General features: G+C 37.0%; 1 protein-coding gene across 4 annotated transcripts in view; it reads right to left on the bottom strand.

Annotated features, from left to right (window-relative positions):
* The window catches only part of SNX14 (sorting nexin 14), a 51,481-nt gene that overhangs the window by 4,143 nt on the left and 30,570 nt on the right, over positions 1–16,768 (bottom strand). For all 4 annotated transcript variants that reach the window (XM_027695953.1, XM_027695935.1, XM_027695959.1 and 1 more), the window contains 12 exons: positions 15,855–15,987; positions 14,482–14,683; positions 13,445–13,528; positions 13,222–13,322; positions 12,833–12,944; positions 10,954–10,994; positions 10,655–10,774; positions 2,949–3,072; positions 2,269–2,433; positions 1,125–1,220; positions 329–420; positions 118–174 (listed from right to left, as the gene is read on the bottom strand). In XM_027695953.1, coding sequence (XP_027551754.1) covers positions 118–174; positions 329–420; positions 1,125–1,220; positions 2,269–2,433; positions 2,949–3,072; positions 10,655–10,774; positions 10,954–10,994; positions 12,833–12,944; positions 13,222–13,322; positions 13,445–13,528; positions 14,482–14,683; positions 15,855–15,987 — 1,327 coding nt within the window. The remainder of the gene's footprint in view (positions 1–117; positions 175–328; positions 421–1,124; positions 1,221–2,268; positions 2,434–2,948; positions 3,073–10,654; positions 10,775–10,953; positions 10,995–12,832; positions 12,945–13,221; positions 13,323–13,444; positions 13,529–14,481; positions 14,684–15,854; positions 15,988–16,768) is intronic.

The raw sequence follows: 16,768 nt of genomic DNA, 5'->3' as shown, positions 1-16,768 counted from the left end.
ATTTCCCCCCAAATTTAAAATTATTATTACAAGGGAACAACAGCCAAAATGCACCAGTGACCAGACTCAATAGCAGCTAGAAGAACTCTGCCATTCTTGAACAGAGTTAGCACATACCTTACTCAGCTCTGGAAACAGTTCTAGAATCCCAATGTCCAGCAGAACATAGGTTAACTAAAAGAAAACAAATAAAACTAAGGACACTTCAAGGCAACACTACTGCTTTTTATTTTTAACTCTGAATTAGAGCCCACTCCTCTGCTACACCAAACATTCACTTCAGGAAATCCTGTGCCAAAAGGCAAGTTTCTCACATGTTATGAGTTACCTGTTTGTTGAGCACTGGTTGCTGCAGTCCATCAAACAGAAGCCTGATGCCTTCATATTTAGCCTCTTCCCCAATGCACTTCCCTATTAAATCTAGACCAAATTCCAAAACCAAAATACACAAGTCACGAGGAAGCACTGTAAAACAGCTGTATGACGCAATCATGGTAGTCCAGTAATTATCAACAAAAAAACCCCAGTTTAAATTAAATAAAAAGTTCAAGTTTTATCTATCTCAAATGGTAAATGGAAAAACAAACACAGTTTTGGTTCATCTTTTTTTCCTCCCTTTTCTTCAGGGCTGCACACCTAAGTAATTATTACACTTTTTATAATATCAATCTATTGTCCTAGTGCATGGTTTAATAAACCACAATCTGATTTTTTAAAGTTACATTCTGATTAAATGGGCTTCTCTCCCCTCATCTATACAGTGTAAGGAGAGCTCAAATGTACCTTCTGGCTTCATGGTGTGCCTTTTTTAACCCATTTTTCATCTGGATAAAATACAAAACATAGGAACATTCTAAAGATGAAGAAATTATGATATTAAGTACATTTGTAAAGCTCTTGATTTCTATCAGCATGTCTTTATTAATTACTATGCTACAACCTTAGTCAGCAACATTTAAGTGACTAAACTTAACTGCTGGTTTTTTACACCTAGTATTCCAATCAACTCAAATCTCAGCAGCCCAAGTATTATTTGATTTGGGAAGGTAATGTGACTGTATTTGGGTTATATATCTGCTTGAACAATTAACCACACTCATACAGACAGTCATGAAATAGAGAACCTGGAATGTATCTCATCATTTCTTCAAAAGTCTGCTTTGCTCGCTTCTGTTTATCCTGGAGAGAGCGAGGCTCAGTGTTCTCACAGAACACGGCATCTGCAGCAAAGACACATTGAAAAGAAGTCTTTAGGCAGCTACACATCACTGACATATAAATGTGGTTTGGATTGTGGCTTCAAAATTGAGTATCTTTTTTGTATGACCTTGACTGGAAGGAAATTCTAGCCTTGCCAGATCATAGTCTTTTGCTTACATTACCCTGATCAAATCCAGAATCCCTGCTCCTATGGAGGTCAATCATCTTTTCACAATTTGTTTCCATTCTTTTATAAATTTTAAAGCACTATCTTATAAGTTTGGATCAATTCTACTTTAGGTTAGTTATGATCTCCTAACTCACAATTTCCCTTATGCTTTCAAAAATATAAGCAGTATTTACACTTTGTGCCAAAAACACTGGAACTGTCAAAAACTTCAGATTTCCCTATGAACAAGAAAGCAAGAACCGCTGTTCATCAAAAATAACAGGCGCTCAGTTTTGGTTTTAGGCTCTGAAAGACTTACTCCTGTCATTTTTTGTCTATCACAAGTTTCCCTTTTGGCTTGATAAGAACAGAGCTGCCTTGATGCCAGAGCTTCAGCAAGATTGTGGTATTGAAATCAGACCACACTCAGGTGGAGTTGTCTGGACATTTTTTAGATTTTTTAACCTCTTTCCCCTTCCCTTATTTGAAGGTCAAGAACAGCTGAGCCCTCTCAAAAGCCCACAACAAAGGGAACAAATAAAAGAGAAACAATAAAGGACTGTGACGTAGCACAGAAGTGAAGTAACTTAAAGACTGCATAAAACATTCGTGCTGTGATACATTAAACAACCTTTATTTTGTTTTTCTTGTTCCTTGCACAGCTTAGCAAATTACTACTCATAATAGTTTTTTCTGTAATCATCACTAACAGACAACATGGCTGACTCAGCATCTTTCCACAAGGAGCTTTTGCAGTCTTTTTATAGGCACACTTGATTTTTAAAACTCCACTAGCTTAGTAAGCTTCGCAAAGTTTAGTACTTGGAAACTTCAAAGAAGGGATTTCAAATATCAAACTGAAGTAGTACTTTCACACCAAAGATTTAACTATTACTAACCTCTCAGCAGTGTTATCAAAGAAACCAACCGGTGCTCCTCAAATAGTTGTTCTAATTTGTAATGCAAGTAATAGTCTGTGTACAGTTCCAATGTATTTTTGAAGAGAATTCTTCCTCCCATCAAGAGATGATGCAGCCAGTCAGGAATGCGGAAAACTACCCTACCTGCAATGTTACAGAGACATACATATATGAGGCTCTCCTGTTACTCTTGACAAAGGAATCATTTATTCAAAAGCAAAAAAAAAAAGATTGCAAGCAAGCAATATTTTAGTTTTGTCAGTGCAACGCTGAAAAAATTGGTATTCTCCACAGTGCTTATCAAATACTTCCTTTAGCTATTTTTATTAATTAAATCATTCCCATTCCCAGAGTGTACGAGCAGTCTAGGCACACCTGAGAAAAGGGAAGGAACCTACTCCCATAAGCTCATAATACTGAGATGCAGAAAGAAAGAGACATAACAAAACAATTAAGCAATAATGAATGATAAAAAACGACATTCTCACACCACAATAAAGTCTTCTAAGGAATGACTGTGTCACTAAGTTGTATACTGATAAACTTGAAAGTGCTGAGCTATATATGAGTCCTACAACAGAATTTTATTTCTTACCAAAGAATATGAACTTCACATTTGGCATGAAGTATATGAATAATTAAGAGAAATCACTTCTTACCCACATACATTAAGTAGTCATAGACTCCTTCTACAGTCATCATTTCCATGAAGTAGTTCTGATTTTGTCGTCTTTCTGTATTCTCAGACCGGTTTGCATTATTCTTGAATAAATCATTAAACAGCTAAAAATAGAAACATAAGACTGACATCATTGCATTCAAAGGCAAGAGGATAGCTATCAGTCCTTTCGGTTGTTTTTTTAAAAAGAAGTAGCTTCTTTCCAGAGCTTTCAAAGAACTAATCACAAGGGTTGATTTGTTTCTGGGTTTGTTTTTCTGAATTCTTCACTTTCCAATAAAGAGCATGTCACATGTTGCCAAGTTACACAACCAAAATACCTGGGTTCAGAACAAATCAGCAGGGTGTCTGAGACATTAATTTCATGAGTCTTTTTGCTCCTGCTACCTTCTTCCAACCTAAATGATTCTGATCCTACGACACTGAAGTATTCTTAAAAGTTCCTGTTGGCTTCCATTTTGAAAAAAATACAATGGTTTCTGGACAAAATATACAATTTTTTTTCTGTAGAGAAATACCTTTTCTTCCTGCCAGCTTGATTATTTACAGCAAAAACTTCATAAATCTTTGTAAGTTACTAAAGTTTGCGTTTCTTTCCATTTATATAATTTCTCAATTAATATTCCTTTAGCCTTCTATTTTCCGATGTCATCGCACCCCTCCCTGATCCCTCTATTTCCTTGTTTTTGGTTCTTTCTTACAAGATATTATAATCCTCGCAATACCCCAAGAGGCTCTTTCCTGAACACCATAAGGGGTCCCATACCACCTAGGCAGTACTCCTTGCCCCCTCTGCCCTCAAGTCTGTGCATTCCAGCAGCTGTAAAGGAAAAACTCTCGGAATCCTGATGCTTTCCATATTTAATACCTAGCAATCCCTATTAACAGTTTATTTTAAATTATCTTATCCCAAAAATAGTTGATCTAAAGATAAAAAAGTATTTATACAAAATACTCTGTATTACGAAAAGAAAGTTCAAAAGTTTATGCCAAGGTCCTAAAAAATATATTCCAGAACTAGAAGCAAAGGCAACATAATCATAGCATTCCTGTGTTGAGATGATTGCCACTGACACAGGTTTTTCTTTATTGCTCCCAAATTAAAATTAGTTCCAAGGAACAGGAAGTAATTTGCTTATATGTGGTTCACTTTCTGTACAGCAATTCTCCCTGAAATAAAGCCATAAAACATCCAAATCACAAGTTCTGAATCATGCAAGTCTCTAAACAGAATGCTCTACGCTCTTAGGAAAAACTACATCAGGACATCTGGCAAGACTCAGGTTATGACCTGTACTTCTTCAGGCCCTCTTTTGTTAAGTGCTGAGCTGCTGGTATTATCTTCACAAGGTTCACTCAAACTAAACAACACTAGGTTATTATATAAATTACATGAAAGGGCAAATATGGTTAATGCACTGGGGGATGACTGGTATCCAGGAACGTAACAAACCTACAAAGAACACGTAATTATTCACGCCTACTGTATGAAAGCGTCCCTGGTATGTTGTTTAAAAAACCCTGTATAAACTGAAGTCTATATCCTCCTCAATATTGAAAAAATCTAGCTGAATTACTGTAACTTAAACAAGAGCCTCCTTTATTTTTTAGATAGACCCCATGACCTGACAGAGGCAATACACAGCCAACTCAAAGCAGCCCATTGTGCAATGTAGACATAGGTTCAGGAGTGTCTGGAGGCCAAGCTAAATCATTAACAGCAACCTGGTAGGTGACCTATAAAAAAAAAAATCAAACAGGAAGGCCAGCTTAGGGGAAAGCTTTTTGACTTCCAAACGCTATTTCCACTTTCATCCCAAACCAGAAGCAGCATCTTTTGCATGATGCATGTATCTCTGCACATGGATAATCTGTCTTGCACCTTAAATATAATGGTTCCTTGATTAGAGCCAAGCTTTGAAAGCTCAGACTCTTGCATGTGGCATTTCAGAACGTAACAGCAGTACAATGCATGGCAAAACAGCTGAGCCAATGACCAGTTTTTATAAAGTACATTTTTTATACTATTCCAGTGAAAGTGAATATTCTATAGTCATTTGCAATGCACAGCAGCAGCCATAACACAAAGTGGCATTACATCTCTCCTTCTATGTTTTGTGCTTTCCAGAATTTTGCCTCTGAGGAAATTCAAGTGAAAAATATACAATTGGTTATCTGACACAAAAGTTGAGATTACATTCACAATTCAGATAAGCACAGGATTTTGCTTTGAATGTTTATCTGCATGCTAATATTTGAGACTGGCAAGACAAACCTCAATGCTATAATTATTCACAAGTATCTTTAAGATTAAACAGTAATTACAATTATAACCATGAAATATCTTAAAAGTCTTTGGATGAGGAAATTCCACAAATTGGTATTGATTAATAATGGGAGTCAAGCTCTTGAAGCAAGTGAAAGATAAAAGGCCTGTATTAAGAAAAAGACTGAAGCAACCCCTCGTACAATAGGCTATCGCACCTTGATGGGAAAAATGAGGAAAGTAAGCATGAATGGTCACATAAAGTGCCTCACAGGAAAAAAAGAAGTTGTGCAATGGTTAGCAAGCACATATGCAAACATACGCCCGCATACATTCCAGCAGGTGAGGTGTATAAAAGCAATACCATGACTATGAACAATATCCACAGCCAGCGGCATGAACCTCTCCCCTATTTTTCCTGCTCATTTGCATAGTACAGAGGATTATAACAAAATGGTAAGAAGAAAGAATGTATGTAGTGCCTGAATCACATCATTCAGCATACGGAAAGGCAATCATGTCTTCCCCCAAGTAACTATGCGTAAACATACATTATACTGTCAGTGTTCCAAAAGCAGATTTTATTGCTGTTGGCAGGCCATCACAAGACAGCAGAACAATGCCTTTGTAGATGTATTTTGCAAAGTCTGTATCACCTGAGAAGTATGACAAAAGTATCTTCAGAAGATGATCAAGCTTCTTACAGACCTTCTGAACAGAGGCATGGCTGGGATAGCCAGAAACACTGTTAGTGCCTGTAGGAAGGGAGAGCAGCGGTTTTGGTTTGCTTAGTTTTCTTTAACCAGGCAGTTGGTACCTCTTTCAATCTAGTGGATCTGATAAAGGATAAAATCCAATTGCTCCCGGCTACACTATGGTTGACTATCCACATTCATTGTGTATTTTTAACGAGAAGTCTTTTCACCAATATTTAAAACACACAAACATACAAAGGCACCAGGAATATTCAAAAGGAAGCAGGATGCAGAAAATCTGTCAGAGCACTAGCAACATTTCTGACTGAACTCAAGCTTTCACCTGCCCTGACAGACCTTCAGGCATTTCTTATTCAGCCTGCTGAGGTAGTCTGGGTGTACCCTACTCATGGCAACAGAGTTGGCAGCACCAGCACTGGGGAAATGTGCATTGTATTCTCAGCAGATTCCAACATGTTGAAACTGGAATAAACAGATCTGCTTCAGACAAGGTATAGGAGAACACTGTGGCAATAAAAGCATCAGCTGGAAAGCAACTCTACCACTTACCAAAAAACTGAAGAACTTTCTTGCTATGAGATAACATGCTTTTCTCATAGATGGGCACTCAAAAAGACCAAAACTTTCGTCTCTCTGGCTGCCTGCCAGATCCCCTCATTGACTCCATACAGGCAGCTCACACAGTCCTGGTAAAGACATCTACCTCCATCACCAGGAGTGAGGGTGCCTGGCTACTGCACAGCACTTATGTCAGAGAATCACAGAATGGTCTGGGTTGGAAGGGACCTCGAAGTTCATTTAGCTCAAACCCCGCTGACATGGGCAGGGACACCTTCCACTGCACCAACTGCACTGCACGGGTTGCTCCAACGTGCTATTTAACAATTCTAGGGATGGGAATTCCACAGCCTCTATGGGCAACCTGTTCCAGCATCTAACCACCCTCACAAAGAAGAATTTTTTCCTAATATCTATTCTAAACCTACTGTCTTTCAGTTTGAAACTATTTCCCCTTGTCCTGTCACTAAAAGCTCTTGTAAAAGCCTCTCTCCAGCTTTCCCTTCAGGAATTGGAAGGCCACACATCTTCACAAAGGTGTCACGTTCTACCAACAGAAGCGAACTGCAGAACTGAACGGGTAAAGTCTATGCCAAACACATTTGGGGAGTAGGGAGGGGTGCTATTCCAGCCTACCTCTGGTCTGGCCTTTGAACTGAACACCCTTGATGCCTGCATTTCTAGACAGCATTTTCCAGTTTAGTTTCATCTGAGGTAAATTCAGTTAATGAGTTCTAAGACAGCTTCCTAGTATGAGAAAAAGTGTGACACGCAGAGGTGATCAGATTTACTTCCAAAAAGCATCATCAATACGAACTAAAGTGGTCTGGCAGATGAAACCAGTGTTGCTTAAAAATCCAATCCAGGAAGTGACAAGATGGAAATGGTCCAGTGTCCTGGCACCAAGCACAAATCTTTTCCCATGTGTGGGCTGACTTGAGAAAGAGAAAACTATCTTCCAAAGAAGGCACGAGCACCCCAGCAATCAGCAAGAGGGATGAATTTCACAATGTGCATGGGAAAACTCAGCAGAGACCATAACCCAGCACAATCTGGTTTATCAGATCTCTAATAATTACCACTAATTGTGTGAGTGTGTGCGCCCTGGCTGAACTGATAGATGGCAAATTAATGAGAAAGTAGTCGGCACATGAATACCTCATGCATACTCGCCTCTGCTGGTCAAAATTAGTAGCATAATTTGAGCAGATATTCAGTATCTGATCACAGAACTGTCTTGCAGCCTCCCCCAAGGCAAAGTGTCTTGAGTGCCCATCATTAAATAATAATCACAGCTCTGCAGGAGATACACTGAAGTGTGAAAGTTTTCATCCATTTACAGCAAATGGCTCCCCAAAACAAAACAGATTTCTTCTGGGAAAGAAAAAAAATTTTAAAAAACATATGCAGAACCAATTATTCATGAAAGAGCTAACTAGAATAAAGGTGCTTAGAAAAACAGTGAACTTGCTCTCACCACAGATGGTGAGAAGGAATGGAGAGCTGGGGCTAGCCTCATCTTTTTTGCTCTGTGCAAAGAAACTCATATCCTGTGACAAGAGCATCTGCTACAGGCTAAGCGGCAGTGCCAGCAACAACTTGGCCTCAGATTCTACAAACTTGTGTCTCCAATGAACTGCATACATGGCCACTTGGTCAGCAGTGATATGGAGGTTTATCCCACAATGATATTTCTGAAAATGACACAGGAAAATAGAAGGCAGTAAAGATCTATGTTTTGCTTAAGGAAACTTCAGTATTCCAAAAGAAAAGCCAAAGTACAGACAGCTCTTTGCTTTCCTGGGATCACCATGGTTGAAAAGCATTGGGAAAATCTCATTTCAGAGCCTGAATTTCCGTACACATGTTCTTTTACAAGAATAACACGCTGACACTTCAAAGAATGTGTTTACAGTAACTGAGCAATGCTTCAGAATGCAAAGCTGGTAGCTCAGGTATTTAAGTATGTTAAACGTATTAAAACTGCTAACTTCCACAGTTCTTGTCAGATCACAATAAAAAAATCATCTGATTGTTCATCCTCTGCTGTAGTGTGCTGTCAGCTGTTTTATAAATAACATTTGAATTATTTATGCATGTACTCTGTTTCCAGCACAAGTCAAAGACTCTACATCTGATTTTTAAGACTGCTGATACATTTATACCCCTCTGAATAGAGAGCAATAGCAAAATATCTTAACCTTGGAAATAGTGTCCAAGGTAAGAAAGAACTTGAAATGAAGGATACTAATTTTGTGTATATGCACATGTAAGCTAACGCTAAATATTGGCTGTAGTAATTCAGCCTTCATGTTCAGAAGATGAAACCCAAACAAATTAATAGATTTAACTGCTATTAAACTTAATCAGTATAAACATTTTGTGGCTGTAAATTCTGTAAGTGTCATAACACTATAAAAATGTCCATAGTGAAGGAGATCAAAAGGTCCATTTTTTCAACAGCCCATCGCTACCAAGAACCATAAATGGATCCTGGGAACAATCATCCTAGACAGTACTTTTCACCAAATTCTTCCAGTCTCCAATTGTTTTCAACTAAAAAAAAAAGTTCAAGAGCTGGATTCAGTCTCTCTATAGGTATTCACCCTGAACACATTCCCTTTTTGCAAATTTGTCCTGTCTCACTTCATAGTTGTTTAACCTTCAAGTATTCACAAAATCTTTTGGCAAAGAGTTCCACAAATTTACTAACCATCGCAAGAGCTACCACTTTTTGTTTTGAACACAACTCCTACCACCTTCATTTAGTGCCTCTTAGTTTTTGCAGTAGAGAAGAGAGGGAAAGAAAATCCACCCTGATCTTTATCCCCTGTCCTCTCACGCTATGCATTAGACTTCAGACTATCATACATCTCCCACTTATCACTTTGCAAAATGAAGTGTCCCAGCTGACACTTAGTCATAGAAATATTTAGGTTGAAAAAGACCTCTAAGTCCAACCGTTAACCCAACACTGCCAAGCCCAAGACTAAACTATGGGCCACATCTACACATCTTTTACATACCCCTAGGGATGGTGACTCCATCACTTCCCTGGGTAGCCTGTTCCAATGCTTGACAACCCTTTCCAGTATGAGATTTTTTCCTGATGTCAAAACTAAACCTTCCCAGGAACAACATAAGGCCATTTCCTCTCTTCCTATCCCTTGTTACTTGGAAAAAGAGACTGGGACCTGTGTAGTCCAGTCACATATGTAATCCAGCTCCTCTTCCCAAGCAAATGAGACAGCAGGAAAGCACATACTACTGAGCTTTCCTTTAGAACCTCTCACATGGTGAAGTGTATGTACATTCCGTATTTTGTCCTGAACCACAACAGCTCTGTAGCACTGAGTTTGGGTCTTTGAAATCTGAGACCAGAAACAATATTCCTCTCTAAATTCCACAAATACATGATCACTCTAATGCAGTCCAACACAGAAATATGAAGACCAGCATCTTTCTAAAGCCCCTGAAGCTAGCAGAAATCTTTACATTACATTTTACCAGGCTCTAACTACAAATACAGGAAAACAAAGAAAGGAACTATCTTTACCTGCAGACAAGTAAAAGATTAAAACTGGAAGTGCTAAACTTTCACTGTGCAAATGTTAGAAAAAGTAACTATGTGCGAAGTGATACAGTTAAACTATTATGAATGTCAGACAAGGATGAACACTTTGAAGGCAGATAAACAGGTATCTTGACAATTTGGCTTGTAGCACTTCGACAAGTCACATTTTCATCAAACACTCAAGCTCTTCACTTTGAAAAAGCAGCTTCCTGAAGTCACTAAAACATTCCCTGTTTTACACCTTTGTTTTCCCCCCTTCTTCTCCTCTCTGTACTTCCCAGGCTCTCTACTTTGTCTCCTCATCTCCAAATACACCAAGATGTAAAAAATAACAGCAACAACAAAACAACAAAACTCGCCCACAACCCTCAAAAACCATTCAAAGGTATTTACACATCAGAAGATGACAAAAGATCTCTCCGCTACTATTCTCTCTCTTGTATGAAATGGTAACACAAAATAGGTAAATTTTTATATTTATGAGAGGTTTTTTTGTTTATTCTTTCCATTTTCATGGGAGGGTCAGTCTTCCCCACTCCTATGAAGTGGGAAAGGAACATGACTTACTATACCTTCTTGTTATTTTCAGAAGTGGGACTCAAAATGGTAAGTTCAGGCCTACTTGGTTTAGGCTTGGGAGATTCACAGGAGTTGATAAAATTCATGATGAATGGCTCCAAATGCTGACCTTTCTGAAAAAAAAAAGATATGAGTGACCTGTCACTTGAATAATTATAGGAAAATGAAAACTAAACAACAAAAGCATTTTCAAACAAAGTGTTGAATAGCCTGTAAGTTAGTAATCTTATAAAATTAGTTACTGAAGTTATTGTAGTTATTATTATGTTGGCAACCTGAAAGAATTACTCACCTCTTTCATGAGTTTTCCTGGAACAGATTTTATGATTTTACCTATAATTAGAAATAAACAAAAACTTTGTTATCACTGTCCGATTTGAAAGACCTTTTTCTCTGCTACATTTTAAGTACTTACTGTCTAGTCATTACTTAAAAACACAATAATTTTTTAAAATCGGATTTTTTTTTTATTTGGCACAAAAAGCTAAGAAAATAGTCTTGCACATAACCATCTTGTAACTTACTGCTTAGTATTCTTCAAGAAAAGATACTTAAAATATTAAAAATATACAGATTATTATCTGAGTACTTAAAAAAAGCTCTCACAATAAAGTATTGTAAGTCTACCTTTTAATTTTTTTAGAGGTTTAAACATATTTATAAACATGCATATATATATATATATATATATATATATATATATATATATATGGTATATATAAAAATAGCAGCATAACAGCAGTACTACTACAACACCAGTACAGGTAAAATTCCCTGTCCTTAAGTTCTTCATAGAATCATAAACACTCATCATAGAAGAAATCAAGATAACCAAGATTCTCCTCTTTCCATGAAAAGATCAGCTAATCTGGAGGGATTCTGGGGAGATCCAGCCTCAAAAACCCTTCAGAGTAAAATTTTATAAATTGGACAGGTTAGAGCTGTGGCCTTAAAAATCAGCTCTTCTGTCCTGATAAGGCTATCAGGATATGGCACAGTAACTTGGAATACTGAAAAATGAAAGTGTCCAGGACTAGTTTTATTTTAAGCATTACATTTACTGTAATACTTTTCTTATCTACATGTCATTAAATTCGAAATTTACATCGGAAGGTATGTAAAATGATTAGATAATAATAAACACTCTCATCCTCATAAAAAGCCCTATTGAAATGTCAAGACTTGTTACAGTGCTGTTTATGGAAGTGAAGCACAGTGTCAGGCAGGAAATGCATTACAGTAAACACCATAATTATAAGCTTTTTTTAAACAATGTATGGTTGGATCTAGAAGAGAGGTCTGAAACAAAACCAAAACCTTTCAACTGGATGATGAAAAGTAAAATCTCATTCAACAACTCATAAAGCACGTTAAGCCCCAGCAGGTTCACAACAGGACTAGGAGATGCAGAAATGCAGTGACAGTTCAGACATGGCTTTTGGTACCACACCAGTGCCAGAACCACAAGTGGTACAAGACATGAGGTTGACCTCACCAGCTCAGGCCCACTATTCTGAGACAGCTACACTGCAGCCGAGCTGTAAAGTCACACTGCAGTCTACTTTTTCCATTTATTATAAACTCTTACATTAGACATCACAAATTTCTCAACTTCTCAATTTCCATTTGACCTACCTATATCATACACACACCATTGCCTGAAATCTATTAATTAGCTCATGTTAAAAAAGATCTTAACACTAGCTAATACTAGAAATATCAAATATTGTAGCTTTCAGAATCAAATAAACAGATTTTAATCAACTAAAACCCAAAGACAGTTTTATATTAAAATTCTTTATACCATCTCATCTGTAAACAATGACTGACTCATGCAGATTTGACTTGTGACAATACCATAAATCTTCTTGAATGATGAAATTTATTAATAGAAATCTTATCATCTTGCTTGCTGACGCAAAAATTCAAAAGCAACCACAAATACCTTTCTTCATAATTTCAAAAAGGTCTTTTTTCTTCAAGAAAGAGGTATCAGCATATCTTCCTTGCTGAGCTGTAATTTTAGGGGCTGTGAAGGAGCAGAGTTCTTATTTTTCACATCCACACGAATTATCTATTCATTACTACTATCATTCAGAGAATCACAGAACTCAATCACAGCATCCACAGTATTACTATTTGTCAGCATAAACAAATAGTATATTACATACCAAGATTCACATCGGGCAACATTTTATCAAGAAACTGAGTCTCTCCTCCATTAGGGGACAGGAAATCAGCTAAAAGCTGGCTGTTACTTAGTTCTGGATGTTGCAGAAGTTTCTTTGAGACAGAAGGAAATAAAGAAGTACTTTAGTCTCTAAAAATCAGTTTCTCTATAGCAAAAATATATTCAAAGAGCATTATATTGCCATAGATATTGTCATTTGCAATAGATTTCTGTTTCAGTCACTTCAACAAGTTTTATTTGCCCAACTGAACCCTTGGACAAACTCTGTAACTCAAGTTTTTGGAAACAAACCAAAGAAGCAGATATTCTTTTACTAGTTTTGTATCATTAGTTTCAGAATATTCTTTACTCCAAATGTTTTTTTGATACCTGCAGATATTCCTGAAACTCCTCTCTCTTGGATTTTAAGAACTCATAGTTCTTGGGGCCAATGATTCGCTTTGAGGGAAGCTGAGCATCAGGAAACGTACCTAACAGAGATAAACTATTCTTGTAATGCAGTAAACACTGGTTTCATTGTAACACATGATAATCGTAATGAATGATAATCACAGCAGGGGAAAAGTGGCTTTCCAGATGATGGAGAACATACCATGAAATTCTGTAAGCTTCGATTCAAGCACATAAAATTCTAGATACCTCCTGTAGACAGACCAGTGTTCAGGTTCATGTCCAACTGGGGAAAAAAAAGTTAAAAACCGGGTTTTATGCCACCAGAAAGACAAATTAGCAACAGGAAACGTATGATGGATTATGACAGGAAAAATCTCAGTGACCTTAGTCCCCTATATTGTAGTAACAAACTTTAAGATACTTTTAGTGTTAAACTGAAATGCATAACTAGACAGATACAGTAGACAGATATGGTAATAACAAGGCAACTATCACATCATTTAGGGGATCCCTAAAATCTAAACAACTAAGTGCTCCATAACTTCAAAATTTATGTGGGATGCTATGTTAGATCTATTTTCAAACTTTTAACCAAATTATTTACAGAAATAGTACTTGTTGAATACAGTCCTCTGTATCATCAGCTTGAATGTTGATCATTCTTAATCCTGGAAGATATCACTAAATAACTCTTAAATACTTTCTGCTTATTGTGCTTATTATTAGTCTCACTAACACAAATCCATGCAGCCTCTGGATGATGCTGTTTTCCCTCACTTCATACAGATATATTGCTGTCTAGATACTGATAAACTAACTGCAAGCCAGGACAGTTCCTAATAAGCAAAACATTTTAATTTTCTAAGAACTATATTTTAAGGTTATATAAAAAGTTATTTATTTCTTATTATTCCAAAGTTCAGAGTAGGTGAAAGAAAAATAAGCCAGGTGCCTGTTAATGTTAATTGTAGGATAAATATTTTTGGGAAGAGAACATCTCGAACTCTGGCACAGAGTCTAAATAGAACTGATTCATGCTGAGGAATCAGTTCTCAACTTGCAAAAACGAAATGTGATCATTTATTTTTCAAACACATTTCCTCAGAACCTTTAAGCCATTATTTCGAAATCAGAACACATATGCAAAACACACTGCAAGAGCTATCAGAAGAGAGCATGCTATAATAATTTTGAGTTCACTTTTAAATGACACTGTTTTTCCACAACATTGCCTACCTGCCCTTCTATCATTTCTCTCTACATCAATGCAGAATACAGGAATTCTCTCCTTTCTGTCTTTTCTTTCCAGGGAGGGATCATCAAAAAAATCTACATATGGGATGCTAATTTTCCATGCAGCAAGGTTGCGGGGTGTATTTGGGGTAGTAACAGCCTCCTCAGGAGAATCATCTTCCATTACCATAACGCCTTCTTCAATCTGTAAAGATTTAAACACAAAGATCTCTATTTTGAACACAAAGATTTCTCTTTTAAACACAAAGATTTTAACTGGTACAAGCGACCTCTCCAAAAATTCTATAAGGTAATGAAACATAAATCAAGTTTCAAGTATGTGTCACTAAGTAATAAAAGAACAAAAAATCATTTCATTAATGGAGTTCCCATGTAGATTAATTTCTGGGTTTAGATCTGCTGCAAATTAATTTGAAATTAGCAACTTTTGGTGAGATCAGAAAATTTTTACAGCGCTATCAAGTTCCATAGATGATACTTCAGGAAGAGGGAGTGGGACACAGAAGTACTAAAGGAGAGACAGCTGGAAGAAAAAAAACCAAATCTGTCTAGAGTTCTAAGTTGCTGAGTGCTCTCACCTTCTTCTGAAAACAATTCTGAACCAGGTGAATAATACAAACTCACATTTACATTTTTACCTTCAGGTTAATAAGCATGGGAAATAAGCTAGCAGTTTATCAAGGTGACAAACACTTAAATGTTTTGGTTGTTAGGAATAGCTCAAAAGATTGAACTGACAGACACTCTAAAAAATATGTGGCTACCTACAGCTTCTGACCAATTCCTTCCTCTTGCCTTTTAAAATTTTCCATTTGTCCCCCAATCGTGCTTCAGATAACAATGTTCCATGCAATAAATTCTACCACTGGCTCTACTCATGGCTGTTTACATGGAAGAAAAGCATTGAGGGAGACACCCAAGACAAATGAGAAAGGACTGCTGGCTCCTGTCCTTTAGAGAAAAGGCTGCACAGATTAACTTGACAGCAATTTCTCCACTACTTTATGGTTTTAAGGTCTTGTAGCAAACTTCAGAAGAGCCATGTATGCAATCCTACACATGCCATTTTATAAATCTAGGTAATAAGGCATGGTAAGTTTTTAGAGAAAAATTCATTGCCTACAAAAATGTCTGACTGCTGCTTTTAATAATTCTATGTACTAAGGCAATAAGCTCAGAGGTACACTAACTGGGGATGTGGCCTTGCCTTTGAATGAATATGGGGAATACAAAGGAACTTAATCAGAAGCCAGCACATGAAAACTTTGTAGTGAGGATGGCAGAAACTTTAAATTTTCAAATAAAAAAGGAAAAAAACCAAACCACTCCAAATCAACAAAGACGCTTTCACTCACAAAGTCATCTTCTCCTTCGTTTAAGTTATAGTTCGGCAACATAGCTCCTTCCATTGCAGAACTCTTGAATACACCTTTTATTTTGTTCCCTATTTTGCTGATTCCAAATGATTCTCCTCTCTTCTGTGCGGTCCTAGGATCATATAAGCCACAGTTCACAACACAAGGCATATTATTACACAGCTGCTCAGTAGGCCATTGCACACCATTTGCAGATAAGACAATCAACTCTATAAACAAGTAGCCAATATATTTACAGTTCCACTTAGGTTAAAATTTATTTATTTATAGTTCTATTCTCTGATCAATCAGCAAAATTTCTGGATTACACTTTTAAGAGAGACGGGATTTCTGTATGTTTAACCACAAGAAAACTCTTGGACTAGTATCCTAGTAATTCAGGACACAGAATAAACAATTAGCTAGGTAAAACAACTTTGTTTTGACAGCAGAAACTGTGGTATTGCTACACGCATGCACATCGAGAAGGTCATTGACTTTGTCCATTTCCATGTACTCATATTTAAATATTTATCCACTCCTGCCAAGTACTTTAAATGCTGCAGTTAGATGAATTTTCTTAATGGAATTTTACAAACAGGTATCATTCAAGATAGATCTCAATTTTTAAGCAGTAAGGACAGACAAAAGGAATGTTCAAGGAGCAAGACTGAGCATGAGAGAAAACAGATGCAACTGAAGAATCTTGGCTTGAAGAGACAGTCTGACTGAAAGATGAAGACCTTTTAAAGTCTTGCCACTTATGACAAAGCATCCAAAAAGCAACAAACAAAGTACGGAAAAAGAAAGGTACTTGGGTAGGAAGCACACTCCTTACGGAGAGAACAGATTTTGTAGCATTCTTATGCCTTACACAAGTCCTGACACCAAAGATTATTTCTTGCGTAGAAATA

The sequence above is a fragment of the Neopelma chrysocephalum genome, unplaced genomic scaffold (genome assembly GCF_003984885.1).
Source record: "Neopelma chrysocephalum unplaced genomic scaffold, ASM398488v2 Primary Assembly neopelma1_23b, whole genome shotgun sequence".
Taxonomy (NCBI): Eukaryota; Metazoa; Chordata; class Aves; order Passeriformes; family Pipridae; genus Neopelma; species Neopelma chrysocephalum.
Note: the sequence above shows the minus strand (reverse complement) of the source record. Positions and strands in the feature narration are given on the sequence as shown.